Raw genomic sequence first — 18,535 nt, forward strand, 5'->3', positions numbered from 1 at the left:
GTAACAACCTTTTGCACAGGTCTTTCAAGAAAATCTGTTCTAGTTGTGGCTTTCCCTTTTTGTCAAAAGTAGTCTCACTGACTAACAACTTTATTTTCCTTACCCTAACATCTGACCCTGGGTAAACATCTGTGATTTTAGCCAGCTTCCATTTGTTACGTGGTTCCAGACAACCCAGGTGGGGGCAAAATAATTGTAGACTTCATTGTAAGAATGTGGTTGAGAGTTAAAGGTTCCAGTGAGGATGGGTCATTCAAATGTTCAGCAGTGAGTGGTCTACTATTAATGATGGCCATAACTGATGGAGGAAGTGTCTGGGGAGAGGGAAGTCTGGGCATCCCTGCTTAGTCTGCTGCCCCCGTGACCCGGCCCCGGATAAGCGGTAGAAGACGGATGGATGGATGGATGGATGGTTTAACACAAAACATACACAGTAAAACATATCCTTGCTGGAAATGTCTTTATTACAGTATGTAATTTAAATTTTTAGATAGATATTCATCTCAGATTCAGTAGTTTGGAGCTTCATGAAAGTACAAAATCAGTAAAGATAATACACTGCAATTTTAATAGTATGATGCAATATACAATTCTAATAATGGAAACAGGAAATGATCTGCTGTTGATCTGTTAGCATACCACAGCACAAAATATCTCATAAACATGAAAATTCATAAATACCAGTAATACATTTCTTTTTGCCAGACAATTTTATCTGCCCTATACTGACTCAGTTTATTTAGTCCTTTAGTAATATGGCTGTTTTTTGTTTTTTTTTTTTCCCTTTTTTTCAGTCTGTAAATACTAAGGGGGTTTTTACACATGGTCACTTCATGCGTTTTCTGTGATCCGATAGAAATTATTGATTGTATTTCAATAATTATTGTTTATGACTCTTTATAGTTGATGTTTATTTAATTATTTTGAAGGCATCTTTGCATTACAGAATTTATTTACCTAATTCTCTGGCACATAAGAGTATTTACACTGACATCACTTTAATATAATTAACAAAAAACAAACTGCAAATTGAGAATTTGACTTACAAATAGAATTAAAAACATTATGATGCCCTGTATGTTACTGTTTCTGGTCATATTCTTTGTATTACTATGGTGTACCAAAAATTGCATAGAAGCAATTTACACTTAAAATATATTGAGGAAGTTAGTGTTAAGTAAAGTGTGTGATTGACAAATTCAGCTGGCATTTATTGTCTGTATGAATGGTGTAGAGATGAATTTGTTTGTGTGTGTGTGCGTGTGTGCACGCGCATGTGTGTGAGTGTGTGTGTGTTTTAGTTAACAATATCATATATAAACTAGTGAATAGATGTACAAATAGAGTTACGAATGCAACTCCTAATACCAGAGCACTTAAATTTGAAAGGGCCATGCTTTCTTACAATAAAAAGATTTGTCATTTTACTTAATAAATGCACATCCAAAAGTATTGGAATAGCAGTTCTTTGTTTTGCTTAGTTTAGTTCTTTGAGCCTTAGATCAAATACTAAATATAATATCAGAGCTGAGAGATTCTGCTTTCGTTTCCTAGACGTGTCTAAAAACTTGGAGAGAAACTATGTTAAATTAGTTAAATTATAGAAGCCATTAATGCCTTGAAAAATTAACAATTTTTCATGAAGCTTAGTAAAATGAAAAATCAGACTAACATAGTTATGCTTGCAGTTAGATTTGGAATAGCATGTGTGTGTGTGTGTGTGTGTGTGTGTGTGTGTGTGTGTGTGTGTGTGTGTGTGTGTGTGTGTGTGTGTGTGGTCACAACCGGAAAAAACAATTCTATGTTATATTTAACCAAATAAAAAATGTAATGGGAACAAGTTGTTTTCTTTTTGATTTTTCTTTTTTTCTTTTTTCTTTTTTAACTCATCACTATTCACTACTTCTATAAAAATGAAGCCTAAAGGACAAAGTCTCATAAAAGAAAAACAGGAAATTTTATGGTTTTAATCGCAGAAGGCATCAACACCAGTTTCTGTCACAATCATCTGTCACATCATCATTGTTTTTTCACTCCACTCCCTTTCTCAAGCAATATATAGAGAGCCAAATAAGCAAGTTAGAAAGTGTGTTATTGCTTGAGTTTATTGTCTTGCAACTTTACATAAGAGATATTTATGAAGATTTGGTCTGTCCATCTCTTTTGTGCATTTATTACTTTCAAATCATTTTTACCAGCTCACATTGTCTGTCTTCACAAGTTTTTGTTGTACAGTATATAAGAGAAGCATTACCCTCAGAAATACAGTCCTTAAGTTTGAACTCTGCTGACATTACGCTCACTTCATTTTTTGCAGAGCAGTAGTAGATTGAGTCATCATTTTCTGGTGATTTGAACACTATCCCCAACATGAGAGAACCCATCTGGAGCGTCCACTAAACACTTGAGTGTTATATCTAGATCAATCTGCTCAGAAGTCACTTTTGGCAGTCACTGGATCTAGAAGAAAAAATGTCATTATTAGACCATAATTAACAATAGATCGCTAAAGAAGAAATGGGAATAGAACCCCCAACCCAATAGATATGAGGCAAACATGATAAATGATCTCCAATTTTACATAAAAAATAATAATAAATCATTGATCTAATTTCGTAAAAAAACAGGAATTGGAGTTTGGAGTTTGGAGTACAAAATCAACAAACACGATAAGTCGCGAGTGTAATGACACTGTGTGACCTGTCTTAATAATGGAGGCCAAAAAATTAAGTTCTCACTCACCAATCACTTTAACTGTACGTTCAAAATACTTCATAACCCCTTGCACCAGGAAATGGGCCTTAAATACACCGCTGTCTTCCTTCTTCAGCCGAACTGTGAGGTCTCCATTGTCAGTGTTAAGCTGTGCTCGGTCTTTTAATCGGTACCACACAGGCTCACTTTTACCTTCCCACTCAACCAGCAAATTGCCATTGAGTCTCCAGTCCCCCAATTCAATAGCTCCTGGTATCGCAGGCTTAAAAGTGTAAATTGTCCCAATTTTAAAATTTTCACAGTCTACACAACCTAACGGAACACAGAAAGAAACAGAATGAAATGTAAAATACAGAAAGAAAATATGTTTCTCTTATAATACATATTAAAGCTTGGATAAAATGGAAGGGTTCTGTCAGGAAAGACACCAAACCTGTGCCAAATCAAATATGCAAATCAGTTGATATGCTGTGGTGACACTGAACAGGGAGCAGCTAAAGGACAACTGTATATTTGGTACATTATGAAAATGTTGACTCTTTTTTGCAGTATCTGTATGCGTTTAAATTAATTTTCAGTTTAATTTACAAAAGATTTCCCATTTTAACCCACAGATTATAATTACAGTGACTCAGTAATACAATCTCTTGGATATCTCAAAACATAGACTTAATACAAATAATGTTAAAATGACCACATCTGTTACACTACTGCTGCTAATGTTACTGCTGCTATTATAATTGTTATTATATCTGCTGCTAGCCAAGTATAGAGACAGCCCACAGTGCCCACAGTGTCCATGATACCTGCTGAAACAAAGAGATATTGAGAAACATGTTGCTGCTCCTGCAGCTGAAAGGTAAGCTGCAGGAGCGAAAGCAAAGTATAAAAGTTAGGCATTACCCTCAGAAATACAGTCCTTAAGTTTGAACTCTGCTGACATTACGCTCACTTCATTTTTTGCAGAGCAGTAATAGATTGAGTCATCATTTTGTTTTCTGGTGATTTGAACACTATCCCCAACATGAGAGAACCCATCTGGTCCGGACCATGTAAACAGTGCCTGCACTGGAGCTTCCACTGAACACTTGAGTGTTATATCTTGGTCATTCTGCTCACAAGTCACTTTTGGCTTAGTCACTGTATCTAGAAGAAAAATATGTCATTATTAGACCATAATTAACAATAGATCGCTAAAGAAGAAATGGTAATAGAACCCCCAACCCAATAGATGTGAGGCAAACATGATAAATGATCTCCAATACATAGAAATTAATAATAAATCATTGATCTAATCTCGCAAAAAACATGGATTTGGAGTTTGGAGTACAAAATCAACAAACACGATAAGTCGCGAGTGTAATGACACTGTGTGACCTGTCTTAATAATGGAGGCCAAAAAATTAAGTTCTCACTCACCAATCACTTTAACTGTACGTTCAAAATACTTCATAACCCCTTGCACCAGGAAATGGGCCTTAAATACACCGCTGTCTTCCTTCTTCAGCCGAACTGTGAGGTCTCCATTGTCAGTGTTAAGCTGTGCTCGGTCTTTTAATCGGTACCACACAGGCTCACTTTTACCTTCCCACTCAACCAGCAAATTGCCATTGAGTCTCCAGTCCCCCAATTCAATAGCTCCTGGTATCGCAGGCTTAAAAGTGTAAATTGTCCCAATTTTAAAATTTTCACAGTCTACACAACCTAACGGAACACAGAAAGAAACAGAATGAAATGTAAAATACAGAAAGAAAATATGTTTCTCTTATAATACATATTAAAGCTTGGATAAAATGGAAGGGTTCTGTCAGGAAAGACACCAAACCTGTGCCAAATCAAATATGCAAATCAGTTGATATGCTGTGGTGACACTGAACAGGGAGCAGCTAAAGGACAACTGTATATTTGGTACATTATGAAAATGTTGACTCTTTTTTGCAGTATCTGTATGCGTTTAAATTAATTTTCAGTTTAATTTACAAAAGATTTCCCATTTTAACCCACAGATTATAATTACAGTGACTCAGTAATACAATCTCTTGGATATCTCAAAACATAGACTTAATACAAATAATGTTAAAATGACCACATCTGTTACACTACTGCTGCTAATGTTACTGCTGCTATTATAATTGTTATTATATCTGCTGCTAGCCAAGTATAGAGACAGCCCACAGTGCCCACAGTGTCCATGATACCTGCTGAAACAAAGAGATATTGAGAAACATGTTGCTGCTCCTGCAGCTGAAAGGTAAGCTGCAGGAGCGAAAGCAAAGTATAAAAGTTAGGTATTACCCTCAGAAATACAGTCCTTAAGTTTGAACTCTGCTGACATTACGCTCACTTCATTTTGTGCAGAGCAGTAATAGATTGAGTCATCATTTTGTTTTCTGGTGATTTGAACACTATCCCCAACATGAGAGAACCCATCTGGTCCGGACCATGTAAACAGTGCCTGCACTGGAGCTTCCACTGAACACTTGAGTGTTATATCTTGGTCATTCTGCTCACAAGTCACTTTTGGCTTAGTCACTGTATCTAGAAGAAAAATATGTCATTATTAGACCATAATTAACAATAGATCGCTAAAGAAGAAATGGTAATAGAACCCTCAACCCAATAGATGTGAGGCAAACATGATAAATGATCTCCAATACATAGAAATTAATAATAAATCATTGATCTAATCTTGCAAAAAACATGGATTTGGAGTTTGGAGTACAAAATCAACAAACACGATAAGTCGCGAGTGTAATGACACTGTGTGACCTGTCTTAATAATGGAGGCCAAAAAATTAAGTTCTCACTCACCAATCACTTTAACTGTACGTTCAAAATACTTCACAACCCCTTGCACCTGGAATTGGGCCATAAATACACCGCTGTCTTCCTTCTTCAGCCGAACTGTGAGGTCTCCATTGTCAGTGTTAAGCTGTGCTCGGTCTTTTAATCGGTACCACACAGGCTCACTTTTACCTTCCCACTCAACCAGCAAATTGCCATTGAGTCTCCAGTCCCCCAATTCAATAGCTCCTGGTATCGCAGGCTTAAAAGTGTAAATTGTCCCAGTTTTAAAATTTTCACAGTCTACACAACCTAACGGAACACAGAAAGAAACAGAATGAAATGTAAAATACAGAAAGAAAATATATTTATCTTATAATGCATTTTAAAATAACATAACTCGTCTGTAATCACCACTTTTATAAAACTGCAGTCTAAAAGACAAAGGGTGTCAGAAAAGAAAAACAGTAAATTTTATGGTTTTAATCACAGAAGCCATCAACACCGGTTTCTGTTACTATCTCAAAACCATGAGCTAAGAAACATCCACTGCAAGGCTAAAATAACACAACACCATGATGACATTCTGTCATCATTCTGACTCTTCAATTCATTTAGGTTTGTGCTGTGGGTCTCAGATTTTGTTCATTCTTTTATTTTCTTTTTTAAATTGGCTGTTTATGACCTAAAATCAGAGTCCTTATTTTTACAAGAATTCGGACATCATCACATTATTTTCACTCCACTACCTTTCGCAAGCAATACATACAGAGCCAAATAAGCAAGTTAGAAAGTGTGTTACTGATTGAGTTTATTGTCTTGCAACTTTACATCAGAGCTATTTATGTAGATTTAATTTTATAAATATAAGCAGCTGAAAATCCATTCTTTAACATGTTACTTGGTCTGTCCATTTCTTTTGTGCATTTAGTAATTTTTAAATCATTTTTACCAGCACACATTGTCTGTCTTCACAAGTTTTTGTTGTATATAAGAGTAGCATTAGCCACTCTTTATTCACTCTACATTTACTGCATATTTGGCAGATTAGGTCTCTGGTGGACTAGCGGCAGTATCCCGCTTCTCACTTCCGCAGCCTGGGTGGATTCCCAGGCAGGGACTCATCCTATCCACTGAGGGGTTAACTCTGAGTACTAGTCCCAAGCTTGGATAAAATGGGAGGGTTCTGTCAGGAAAGACACCAAACATGTGCCAAATCAAATATGCAAATCAGTTGATATGCTGTGGTGACACTGAACAGGGAGCAGCTAAAGGACAGCTGTATATTTGGTACATTATGACAATGTTGACTCTTCTTTGCAGTATCTTTATGCGTTTAAATTAATTTTCAGTTTCATTTATCAAAGATTTCCCATTTTAACCCACAGATTATAATTACAGTGACTCAGTAATACAGTGGCTTGGATATCTCAAAACATAGACTTAATACAAATAATGTTAAAATGACCACATCTGCTACTCTGCTGCTGCTAATGTTACTGCTGCTATTATAATTGTTATTATATCTGCTGCTAGCCAAGTATAGAGACAGCCCACAGTGCTTACAGTGTCCATGATACCTGCTGAAAAAAAGAGAGATATTGAGAAACATGCTGCTGCTCCTGCAGCTGCCAGTAAGCTGCAGGAGTGAAAGCAAAGTAGAAAAGTAACACATTACCTTCAGAAATACAGTCCTTAAGTTTGAACTCTGCTGACATTACGCTCACTTCATTTTTTGCAGAGCAGTAATAGATTGAGTCATCATTTGGTTTTCTGGTGATTTGAACACTATCCCCAACATGAGAGAACCCATTTGGTCCGGTCCATTTAAACTTTGCCTCCACTGGAGGAACCAGTGAACACTTAAGTGTTATACCTTGGTCATTCTGCTCACAAGTTACTTTCGGCTTAGTCACTGGATCTGAAATTAAAATAAGTAAACTCTGGTCACTAAAACAAGGTATATTGTAATGCATATACAGATACATAGTAAAATACAGCCTGATTGAAAGTTGTAGAAAGAAATATACAAATGTGATGTGCAAAAATGAAATATGATGGCCCGGTACTGTTATAGGAAAACAATCCACAATAGCTGGTGTCACATGTAGAATGATGCACTTTTCCCTCTTACACCTTGACAAGTTTTATTGCTCTTATACCACAACATTTTGCTAAATATATTTTTTATTTGCTACTGAAAAACACTTGGTGTTTTTAATATTTTAGTATATTTAATAAATATAGAACAAGATAACTCGTCTGCAAGATAAGTTAGTTCCTGTTTTTAATTACACTATAGCAGTTATAAACACTTATTTCCTTACAGACTCTCCTTAACTTAAGACTGCCAGATTTTTATTTTTTATTTTTTTTACTGATTAAACCTTCTGGAGAAGCCATTATTTGCCGACAATACAGCACAATGAAACTTTTTTCTTTTTGCATATCCCAGAAAGTTGTTGTCAGAGCACAGGGTCAGCCTTGTTACAGCATCACCAGAGAACAGAGGGTTAAGGGCCTTGCTCAAGGGGCCAAAAGTGTCAGCTTGACAGTGCAGGGGCGTAAACACCTGATCATTAACCAAAAGCTTTTACCATTGAGCCACCACTGTCCTAGTATTGACCGTCACAAGTCACTGACACCAAAGATTCCTTTTATAAATGTTAAAAAAAAAAAAAAAAGTCCACGAATAGAAAATGAAAAAAAATCACACATTGTGACAGGAAAAGTCAACAGCGTTGTGATATAATTTTAAATAATTAAAACACAGACTAAGACTCACTTACCAATCACATTAATTGTAATGACATAATACTGCAGAACTCCTTTCACTTGGAATAGGGCCTTATATTCACCGCTGTCATTCTTCTGCAGAACAACTGAGAGGTCTCCGTTGGCACGGTTAAGCTTTGCTCGGTCTTGTAATCGGTACCACACAGGCTCACTTTTACCTTCCCACTCAACCACCAAATTGCCATTGAGTCTCCAGTCACCCAATTCAATATCTCCTGTTATCCCTGACGTAAAAGTGTAAACTGTCCCAGTTGCCACATGTTTACAGTCTACACAACCGGAAACACAAAGAAAATGTGCAGTAGTCATAATACAAATGTGCAGTAGTCATAATACAATTCATATTATCAAATTAAATCATTACATACATATTATTAAAAAAGCAAAAAGTAACTCGATTTATAAAGTTCGTCGCGACAAACTTTGATGTTGGCTTTGACGGTGCAAGAATTCGCAAAGGCCGGTGCATTTTGGAGGCGAGTGGACAGAAAGATTGTGAAAGCTACTGGACCTCTAGGGTGCCAATTTTCAGTTTAATTTATCAAAGACTTCCCATATTAACTCACAGATTATAATTACAGTGACTCAGTAATACAGTGGCTTGGATATCTCAAAACATATACTTAATACAAATAATGTTAAAATGACCACATCTGCTACACTGCTGCTGCTAATGTTACTGCTGCTATTATAATTGTTATTATATCAGCTGCTAGCCAAGTATAGAGACAGCCCACAGTGCCCACAGTGTCCATGATACCTGCTGAAAAAAAAGAGATATTGAGAAACATGCTGCTGCTCCTGCAGCTGAAAGGTAAGCTGCAGGAGCGAAAGCAAAGTATAAAAGTTAGGTATTACCCTCAGAAATACAGTCCTTAAGTTTGAACTCTGCTGACATTACGCTCACTTCATTTTGTGCAGAGCAGTAATAGATTGAGTCATCATTTTGTTTTCTGGTGATTTGAACACTATCCCCAACATGAGAGAACCCATGTGGTCCGGACCATATAAACAGTGCCTGCACTGGAGCTTCCAATGCACACTTGAGTGTTATATCTTGGTCATTCTGCTCACAAGTCACTTTTGGCTTAGTCACTGGATCTAGAAGAAAAATATTTCATTATTAGACCAAGAATAAATTGGAAAAGTTCCTCCAACCCAAGAGCTGTGAGGCAAACATGCTTAATTGATCTCCAATGTTACATAGAAATTATTGATCTCATTTCCTAAAAACATGGATTTGGAGTTTGGAGTTTGGAGTACAAAATCAACAAACACGATAAGTTGCAAGTGTAATGACACGGTGTGACCTGTCTTAATAATGGAGGCCAAAAATATGACCTGCTCACTTACCAATCACTTTAATTTTACGTTCAAAATAGTTCAGAACCCCTTGCCCCTGGAATTGGGCCCTAAATACACCGCTGTCTTCCTTCTTCAGCCGAACTGTGAGGTCTCCATTGTCAGTGTTAAGCTGTGCTCGGTCTTTTAATCGGTACCACACAGGCTCACGTTTACCTTCCCACTCAACCACCAAATAGCCATTGAGTTTCCAGTTCCCCAATTCAATAACTCCTGGTATCGCAGGCTTAAAAGTGTAAATTGTCCCAGTTTTAACATTTTCACAGTCTACACAACCTAACGGAACACAGAAAGAAACAGAATTAAATGTAAAATACAAAATGAAAATATGTTTAGCTTATAATACATTTTAAAATGTCAAATTATGGAATGACATTATAGTTTTATTGACTTACATCTGTTTGGAAAGAATGGACTAGAAAAACCCAACCTCAGATAGCATCAGAGGGAAATGTATATATATTTTTTGCTTTCCTCCAAAATAAGAAAATATAGGCTTTTAAGCTTAATATAGGACTACAAAATATGTACAAAAAAAATCCTTCTCTTCATTAGTCTGTTATTTTTTTGAGCTTAGCTTATCATTTAGCTACTGTATATACACTGACATTACTTTACACTTCTGACATTATTTTAATATATTTACATACTGCAAATTAAAAGTTTTACTTACCAACACAAAATAGAATAAAGGACAATAAGATGCCTTGTATGTAATCCTTTCTAGCCATGTTTTTGCTTTACTACTGGTTTTCCATAAAGTATGTGTCCTTATGAGAGACACCTGCCCACCCCCTTGATAAGGAAATGATGTCATTCTAACCATACAGGTTAGACACAGGAGTTTCAGGCTGTTTGTGTCACTACTATATCCAATATAACTCTAATAACGAATAACTATGACAAATAATAATAACTATCTATTTTATATTTTTTATATTAATTTCATAAATAAATAAATCTATGTATGCATACACACACACACACACACACACACACACACACACACACACACACACACACACACACAAAGAAATGTTTTTAATAACTGATGTTTAGCTTTTTGTGTGAATAGTGGAATGGTGTGAAGGTGGATATTTACTTGTATTAATTAAAACTGAAAACTGTTGAATATTTGCAGAATTACAAATAAATGTGCAATTTAGTGCTTTCACCTGTTAATCTTCATATCAATTTATGCAGCTCCAAAATAACTTCATACAGACTACTGGGACATGAGAAGCATTAAAGCATAACAGCATTGTTTTTTTTATTTAATTATGTATTTATTTATTTTTTTGTGTACACAAGTTAATAAGTTATATGATATATGTATTGATATTTATTTCTCTAATTAACTATTTCAGTCTATGGCTTGTTTAATTTGCTCTCTGAACAAAATATTACTTCGTATGTAATAAAACATCCTTGCTGAAAATGTCTTTATTACAGTATGTAATTTAAATTTTTAGATAGAAATTCATCTCAGATTCATCTTACATTTTAGATTCAGTAGTTTGGAGTTTCATGAAAGTACAAAATCAATACAGATAATACACTGCAATTTTAACAGTATGATGCAACATATGCTTCTAATAATGCAAACAGGAAAAGCTGTTTGCCAGACAATTTTATCTGCCCTATACTGGTTCAGTCCTTTTAGTCCTTTAGTAATATGGCTGTCTTTTTCTTGTTTTTCAGTATGTAAAGACTAAGACTCAAGTGTGAGGTCTCCATTGTCAGTGTTAAGCTGTGCTCTTGTAATCGGTACCACATAGGCTCATCTTTACCTTCCCACTCAACCACCAATTTGTCATTGAATCTCCAGTCCCCCAATTCAATACCTCCTGGTATCGCTGGCATAAAAGTGTAATTTGTCCCAGTTGCATCATGTTCACAGTATACACAACATACACACAATGGAAAACAGAATAAAAATATTTGTACAAACCAGTTATCAACTTTATTTTCTTAAACAGTTATTTGATATTACAAATGATGTTGAAAGTGAAAGTGAAAGTGACGTGAATCAGAATTCGTTCTCTGCATTTGACCCATCCAAAGTGCACACACACAGCAGTGAACACACACACACCGTGAACACACACCCGGAGCAGTGGGCAGCTACAGCTATCTTATGCTGCGGTGCCCGGGGAAAATTATGTTGAAATATAATTTACAATAAAGATTACAATATCATGAAAAAATGCAAACATCTTCATGTTTGATGCCTGATTTGTTCTTTTAGTAAAATCTCAGTCACTCAAAAACTAAATATTTAGATATTAAAAATTTTTTTATTCAAGTACATAGGCATGAGAGTGTGTGTGCCCTGCAATGGGTTGACACTCTATCCAGGGTTTATCCTGCCTTGATGCCCGATGACGCCTGAGATAGGCACAGGCTCCCCGTGACCCGAGGTAGTTCGGATAAGCGGTAGAAAATGAATGACTGAATGAATGAATGAATGAATGAAGTACATAGGCAGAGAACATAGGCAGAAGTGTGTATTGCATGTGGGTTTGCACAGTGGAACTGCACACTGGTCCTAGCTATTGAAGCATCTTTCATATATGAAATTATTGTTTCAATTATTAATTATGACTCTTTATAGTAGATGATTATTGAATTATTTTTGAAGGCATCTTTGTATCAAAGAATTTCTTTACCTAATTCTCTGGCACAGTAGTGTATATACACTGACATGACTTTAATATAATTAACAAAATACAAACTGCAAATTGAGAATTTGACTTACAAAAAGAATAAAAATCATGTATAATTATTATTATTGTTTGGAGTTTGGAGTACAAATCAACAAAGACGATAAGTCGCAAGTGTAATGACATGGTGTTGCCTGTCTTAATAAAGGAGGCCAAAAAAATGACCTGCTCACTCACCAATCACTTTAATTGTACGTTCAAAATGCTTCAGGAACCCTTGCCCCTGGAATTGGGCCTTAAATACACCTCTGTCTTCCTTCTTCAGCCGAACTGTGAGGTCTCCATTGTCAGTGTTAAGTTGTGCTCGGTCTTTTAATCGGTACCACACAGGATTGCTTTTACCTTCCCACACAACCACCAAATTGCCATTGAGTCTCCAGTCCCCCAATTCAATAGCTCCTGGTATCGCTGGCTTAAAAGTGTAATTTGTCCCAGTTTTAAAATTTTCACAGTCTACACAGCCTAACGGAACACAAAATGAAACAGAATTAAATCTAAAATACAGAATGAAAATATGTTTGGCTTATAATACATTTTAAAATAAAATAACTCGTTTGTATTCATTCATTTTCTACCGCTTATCCGAACTACTCGGGTACATCCGAACTACCCTGGACAGAGTGCCAATGTTTTTTTTTACATTGGTTGTTTATGACCTACAATCAGAGTCCATATTTTTACAAGAATTCGGACGTCATAACTTTTTTTTTTCACTCCACTCCCTTTCTCAAGCAATACATAGAGAGCCAAATAAGCATTGTATATTTGGTACATTATGACAATGTTGACTCTTCTTTGCAGTATCTGTATGCGTTTAAATTAATTTCAGTTTAATTTATCAAAGATTTCCCAAGTTAACCCACAAATTATAATTACAGTGACTCAGTAATACAATCTCTTGGATATCTCAAAACATAGACTTAATACAAATAATGTTAAAATGACCACATCTGCTACACTACTGTTGCTAATGTTACTGCTGTTATTATAATTGTTAATATATCTGCTGCTAGCCAAGTATAGAGACAGCCCACAGTGCCCACAGTGTCCATGATACCTGCTGAAACAAAGAGATATTGAGAAACATGTTGCTGCTCCTGCAGCCGAAAGGTAAGCTGCAGGAGCGAAAGCAAAGTATAAAAGTTAGGCATTACCCTCAGAAATACAGTCCTTAAGTTTGAACTCTGCTGACATTACGCTCACTTCATTTTTTGCAGAGCAGTAATAGATTGAGTTATCATTTTGTTTTCTGGTTATTTGAACACTATCCCCAACATGAGAGAACCCATCTGGTCCAGACCATGTAAACAGTGCCTGCACTGGAGCTTCCACTGCACACTTGAGTGTTATATCTTGGTCATTCTGCTCACAAGTCACTTTTGGCTTAGTCACTGGATCTAGAAGAAAAATATGTCATTATTAGACCAAGAATAAATTGGAAAAGTTCCTCCAACCCAGGAGCTGTGAGGCAAACATGCTTAATTGATCTCAAATGTTACATAGAAATTATTGATCTCATTTCGTAAAAACCTGGAATTGGAGTTTGGAGTTTGGAGTACAAAATCAACAAACACGATAAGTTGCAAGTCTAATGACACGGTGTGACCTGTCTAAATAAAGGAGGCCAAAAAAATGACCTGCTCACTTACCAATCACTTTAATTGTACGTTCAAAATACTTCAGAACTCCTTGCACCTGGAATTGGGCCTTAAATACACCGCTGTCTTCCTTCTTCAGCCGAACTGTGAGGTCGCCATTGTCAGTGTTAAGCTGTGCTCGGTCTTTTATTCGGTACCACACAGGCTCACTTTTACCTTCCCACACAACCACCAAATTGCCATTGAGTTTCCAGTCCCCCAATTCAATAACTCCTGGTATCGCTGGCTTAAAAGTGTAATTTGTCCCAGTTTTAAAATTTTCACAGTCTACACAACCTAACGGAACAAAGAATGAAACAGAATTGAATGTAAAATACAGAAAGAAAATATGTTTAGCTTATAATACATTTTATAATAAAATAACTTGTCTGCCAGGTAAGCTGCAGGAGTGAAAGCAAAGTAGAAAAGTTAGGCATTACCCTCAGAAATACAGTCCTTAAGTTTGAACTCTGCTGACATTACGCTCTCTCCATTTTTTGCAGAGCAGTAATAGATTGAGTCATCATTTTGTTTTCTGGTTATTTGAACACTATCCCCAACATGAGAGAACCCATCTGGTCCAGACCATGTAAACAGTGCCTGCACTGGAGCTTCCACTGCACACTTGAGTGTTATATCTTGGTCATTCTGCTCACAAGACACTTTTGGCTTAGTCACTGTATCTAGAAGAAAAATATGTCATTATTAGACCATAATTAACAACAGATCGCTAAAGGAGAAATGGGAATAGAACCCTCAACCCCAGAGCTGTGAGGCAAACATGGTTAAATGATCCCCAATGTTACATAGAATGTAATAATAAATCATTGATCTAATTTCGTAAAAACATGGAATTGGAGTTTGGAGTTTGGAGTACAAAATCAACAAAGATGAAAAGTCGCAAGTGTAATGACATGGTGTGACCTGTCTTAATAATGGAGTCCAAAAAATTAAGTGCTCACTCACCAATCACTTTAATTGTACGTTCAAAATCCTTCAGGAACCCTTGCCCCTGGAATCGGGCCTTAAATACACCGCTGTCTTCCTTCTTCAGCCGAACTGTGAGGTCTCCATTGTCAGTGTTAAGTTGTGCTCGGTCTTTTAATCGGTACCACACAGGATTACTTTTACCTTCCCACACAACCACCAAATTGCCATTGAGTCTCCAGTACCCCAATTCAATAGCTCCTGGTATCGCAGGCTTAAAAGTGTAATTTGTCCCAGTTTTAAAATTTTCACAGTCTACACAACCTAACGGAACACAGAAAGAAACAGAATGAAATGTAAAATGCAAAATGAAATTATATTTATCTTATAAAACATTTTAAAATAACATAAAAAACAAAGACAAAGTTAGTGTCAGAAAAGAAAAACAGAAAATTTTATGGTTTTAATCACAGAAGCCATCAACACCGGTTTCTGTCACAATCTCAAAACTATGAGCTAAGAAACATCCACTGCAAGGCTAAAATAACCCAACACCATGATGACATTCGGTCATCATTCTGACTCTTCAATTCATTTAGATTTGTGCTGTAAGTCTCAGCTTTTGTTCATTTTTTTTAAAATTGGTTGTTTATGACCTAAAATCAGAGTCCATGTTCTTACAAGAATTTGGACATCATCAAATTTTTTTCACTCCACTCCCTTTCTCAAGCAATACATAGAGAACCAAATAAGCAAGTTATAAAGTGCCTGTTAGGGGGCACGGTGGCTTAGTGGTTAGCACGTTTGCCTCACACCTCCAGGGTCGGGGTTCGATTTCCGCCTCCGCCTTGTGTGTGTGGAGTTTGCATGTTCTCCCCGTGTCTCGGGGGTTTCCTTCCCCGGTCCAAAGACATGCATGGTAGGTTGATTGGCATCTCTGGAAAATTGTCCGTAGTGTGTGTGTGAATAAGAGTGTGTTTGTGCCCTGCGATGGGTTGGCACTCCGTCCAGGGTGTATCCTGCCTTGATGCCCGATGACGCCTGAGATAGGCACAGGCTCCCCTTGACCCGAGAAGTTCGTATAAGCGGTAGAAAATGAATGAATGAATGAATGAATGAATGAATGAATGAAAGTGTGTTAAAGCTTAACGTCTTGCAACTTTACATCAGAGATATTTATGTAGATTTGATTTTATAAGTATAAGCAGCTGAAATTCCATTCTTTAACATGTTACTTGGTCTGTCCATTTCTTTTGTGCATTTAGTTATTTTCTAATCATTTTTACCAGCAAACATTTTCTGTCTTCACAAGTTTCTGTTGTATATAAGAGAAGCATTAACCACTCTTTATCCACTCTACAATTACTGTATATTTGGCAGATTAGGTCCCTGGTGGACTAGCAGCAGTATCCCGCTTCTCACTTCCGCAGCCTGGGTTGATTCCCAGGCAGGGACTCATCCTATCCACTGAAGGTTTACCTTTGAGTACTAGACCTAGGCTTGGATAAAATGGGAGGGTTCTGTCAGGAAAGACACCAAACCTGTGCCAAATCAAATATGCAAATCAGTTGATATGCTGTGGTGACACTAAACAGGGAGCAGCTAAAGGACAGCTGTATATTTGGTACATTATGACAATGTTGACTCTTCTTTGCAGTATCTGTATGCGTTTAAATTAATTTTCAGTTTAATTTAGAAAAAAATTCCCATTTTAACCCACAGATTATAATTACAGTGACTCAGTAATACAGTGGCTTGGATATCTCAAAACATAGACTTAATACAAATAATGTTAAAATGACCACATCTGCTACACTACTGTTGCTAATGTTACTGCTGCTATTATAATTGTTATTATATCTGCTGCTAGCCAAGTATAGAGACAGCCCACAGTGCCCACAGTGTCCATGATACCTGCTGAAACAAAGAGATATTGAGAAACATGCTGCTGCTCCTGCAGCTGCCAGTAAGCTGCAGGAAATAAAGCTAATAGAAAAGTAAAGCATTACCTTCAGAAATACAGTCCTTAAGTTTGAACTCTGCTGACATTACGCTCACTTCATTTTTTGCAGAGCAGTAATAGATTGAGTCATCATTTGGTTTTCTGGTGATTTGAACACTATCCCCAACATGAGAGAACCCATCTGGTCCGGACCATGTAAACAGTGCCTGCACTGGAGCTTCCACTGAACACTTGAGTGTTATATCTTGGTCATTCTGCTCACAAGTCACTTTTGGCTTAGTCACTGGATCTATAAGAAAAATATGTCATTATTAGACCATAATTAACAATAGATCGCTAAAAAAAAAAAAGGGAATTGAACCCCCAACCCCAAAGCTGTGAGGCAAACATGCTTAGATGATCTCCAATTTTACATAGAAATAAATTCTAAATCATTGATCTCATTTCATAAAAACATGGATTTGGAGTTTGGAGTACAAAATCAACAAACACGATAAGGTGCAAGTGTAATGACATGGTGTGACCTGTCTTAATAAAGGAAGCCAAAAATATGACCTGCTCACTTACCAATCACTTTAATTGTACGTTCAAAATGCTTCAGAACCCCTTTAACCAGGAATTGGGCCTTAAATACACCTCTGTCTTCCTTCTTAAGCCGTACTGTGAAGTCGCCATTGTCAGTGTTAAGCTGTGCTCGGTCTTTTAATCGGTACCACACAGGATTGCTTTTACCTTCCCACACAACCACCAAATTTCCATTGAGTTTCCAGTCCCCCAATTCAACAGCTCCTGGTATCGCAGGCTTAAAAGTGTAATTTGTCCCAGTTTTAAAATTTTCACAGTCTACACAACCTAACGGAACACAGAAAAAAATAGAATTAAATGTAAAATACAGAATGAAAATATGTTTAGCTTATAATACATTTTAAAATATCAATTTCCAGAAAGACATTATAGTTTTATTGACTTACAGCTGTTTGGAAAGAATGGACACGATAAACCTAACATCAGACAGCATTAGCGGAAAATAAATATAGGAAAATATATATATATATATATATGTGGTTTGCTCCAAAGTAAGACAATATAGGCTTTTAAGCTTAATATAGGACTACAAAATTTGAATAAATAAATAAATAAATAAATAAATAAATAAATAAATAAAAATAAAAAATTGCGCTTAGCTTATCTTTTAGCTACAACACTATATACACTGACATTATTTTAATCTATTTAACACTTTAAAAGTTTTACTTACCAACACAAAATAGAATAAATGACAATAAGATGCCTTGTATGTAATCCTTTCTAGCCATGTTTTTGCTTTACTACTGGTTTTCCATAAAGTATGTGTCCTTATGAGAGACACCTGCCCACCCCTTGATAAGGAAATGATGTCATTCTAACCATACAGGTTAGACACAGGAGTTTCAGGCTGTTTGTGTCACTACTATATCCAATATAACTCTAATAACAAATAACTATGAACAAATAATAATAACTATCTATCTATTTTATATTTTTTATATTAATTTCATAAATAAATAAATGTATGTATGCATACACACACACACACACACACACACACACACACACACACACACACACACACACACACACACACACAC

The 18,535-nt window shown here is 36.3% G+C and overlaps 1 protein-coding gene across 4 annotated transcripts; it reads right to left on the reverse strand.

Moving 5' to 3' along the window:
* Positions 1-1,938: 1,938 nt before the first annotated feature.
* LOC113654382 lies at positions 1,939-18,274 on the reverse strand. 4 transcript variants are annotated; one of them, XM_047815291.1, is made up of 17 exons: positions 18,166-18,274; positions 17,475-17,759; positions 16,954-17,196; positions 14,984-15,268; positions 14,458-14,700; positions 14,030-14,314; positions 13,535-13,777; positions 9,649-9,933; positions 9,154-9,396; positions 8,289-8,564; positions 7,178-7,420; positions 5,527-5,811; positions 5,011-5,253; positions 4,135-4,419; positions 3,619-3,861; positions 2,743-3,027; positions 1,939-2,460 (listed from the first exon to the last, which is right to left on the reverse strand). In XM_047815291.1, exons 1-17 carry the CDS (start codon positions 18,221-18,223, stop codon positions 2,432-2,434), a joined length of 4,059 nt encoding a protein of 1,352 aa, XP_047671247.1. In that variant the 5' UTR covers positions 18,224-18,274; the 3' UTR covers positions 1,939-2,431. The 4 variants fall into 4 exon arrangements, with proteins under 4 accessions (XP_047671247.1, XP_047671249.1, XP_047671250.1 ...); XM_047815293.1 differs by lacking the exons at positions 14,030-14,314; positions 14,458-14,700; XM_047815294.1 differs by lacking the exons at positions 9,154-9,396; positions 9,649-9,933.
* Positions 18,275-18,535: the final 261 nt, after the last annotated feature.

The sequence above is a fragment of the Tachysurus fulvidraco genome, chromosome 6, assembly GCF_022655615.1.
Source record: "Tachysurus fulvidraco isolate hzauxx_2018 chromosome 6, HZAU_PFXX_2.0, whole genome shotgun sequence".
In the NCBI taxonomy this organism is placed as follows: Eukaryota; Metazoa; Chordata; class Actinopteri; order Siluriformes; family Bagridae; genus Tachysurus; species Tachysurus fulvidraco.

What these genes read in the sequence shown, in the direction of transcription:
- LOC113654382 (XM_047815291.1), bottom strand. Translation starts at nt 18,223, where the DNA reads ATGGCTAGAAAGGATTACATACAAGGCATCTTATTGTCATTTATTCTA. An exon ending in TAAGGACTGTATTTCTGAGG is followed by an intron (nt 14,315 to 14,457) that starts GTAATGCCTAAC and finishes TTGTTCCGTTAG; the next exon opens with GTTGTGTAGACTGTGAAAAT. An exon ending in ACGTACAGTTAAAGTGATTG is followed by an intron (nt 3,862 to 4,134) that starts GTGAGTGAGAAC and finishes TTTTTCTTCTAG; the next exon opens with ATACAGTGACTAAGCCAAAA.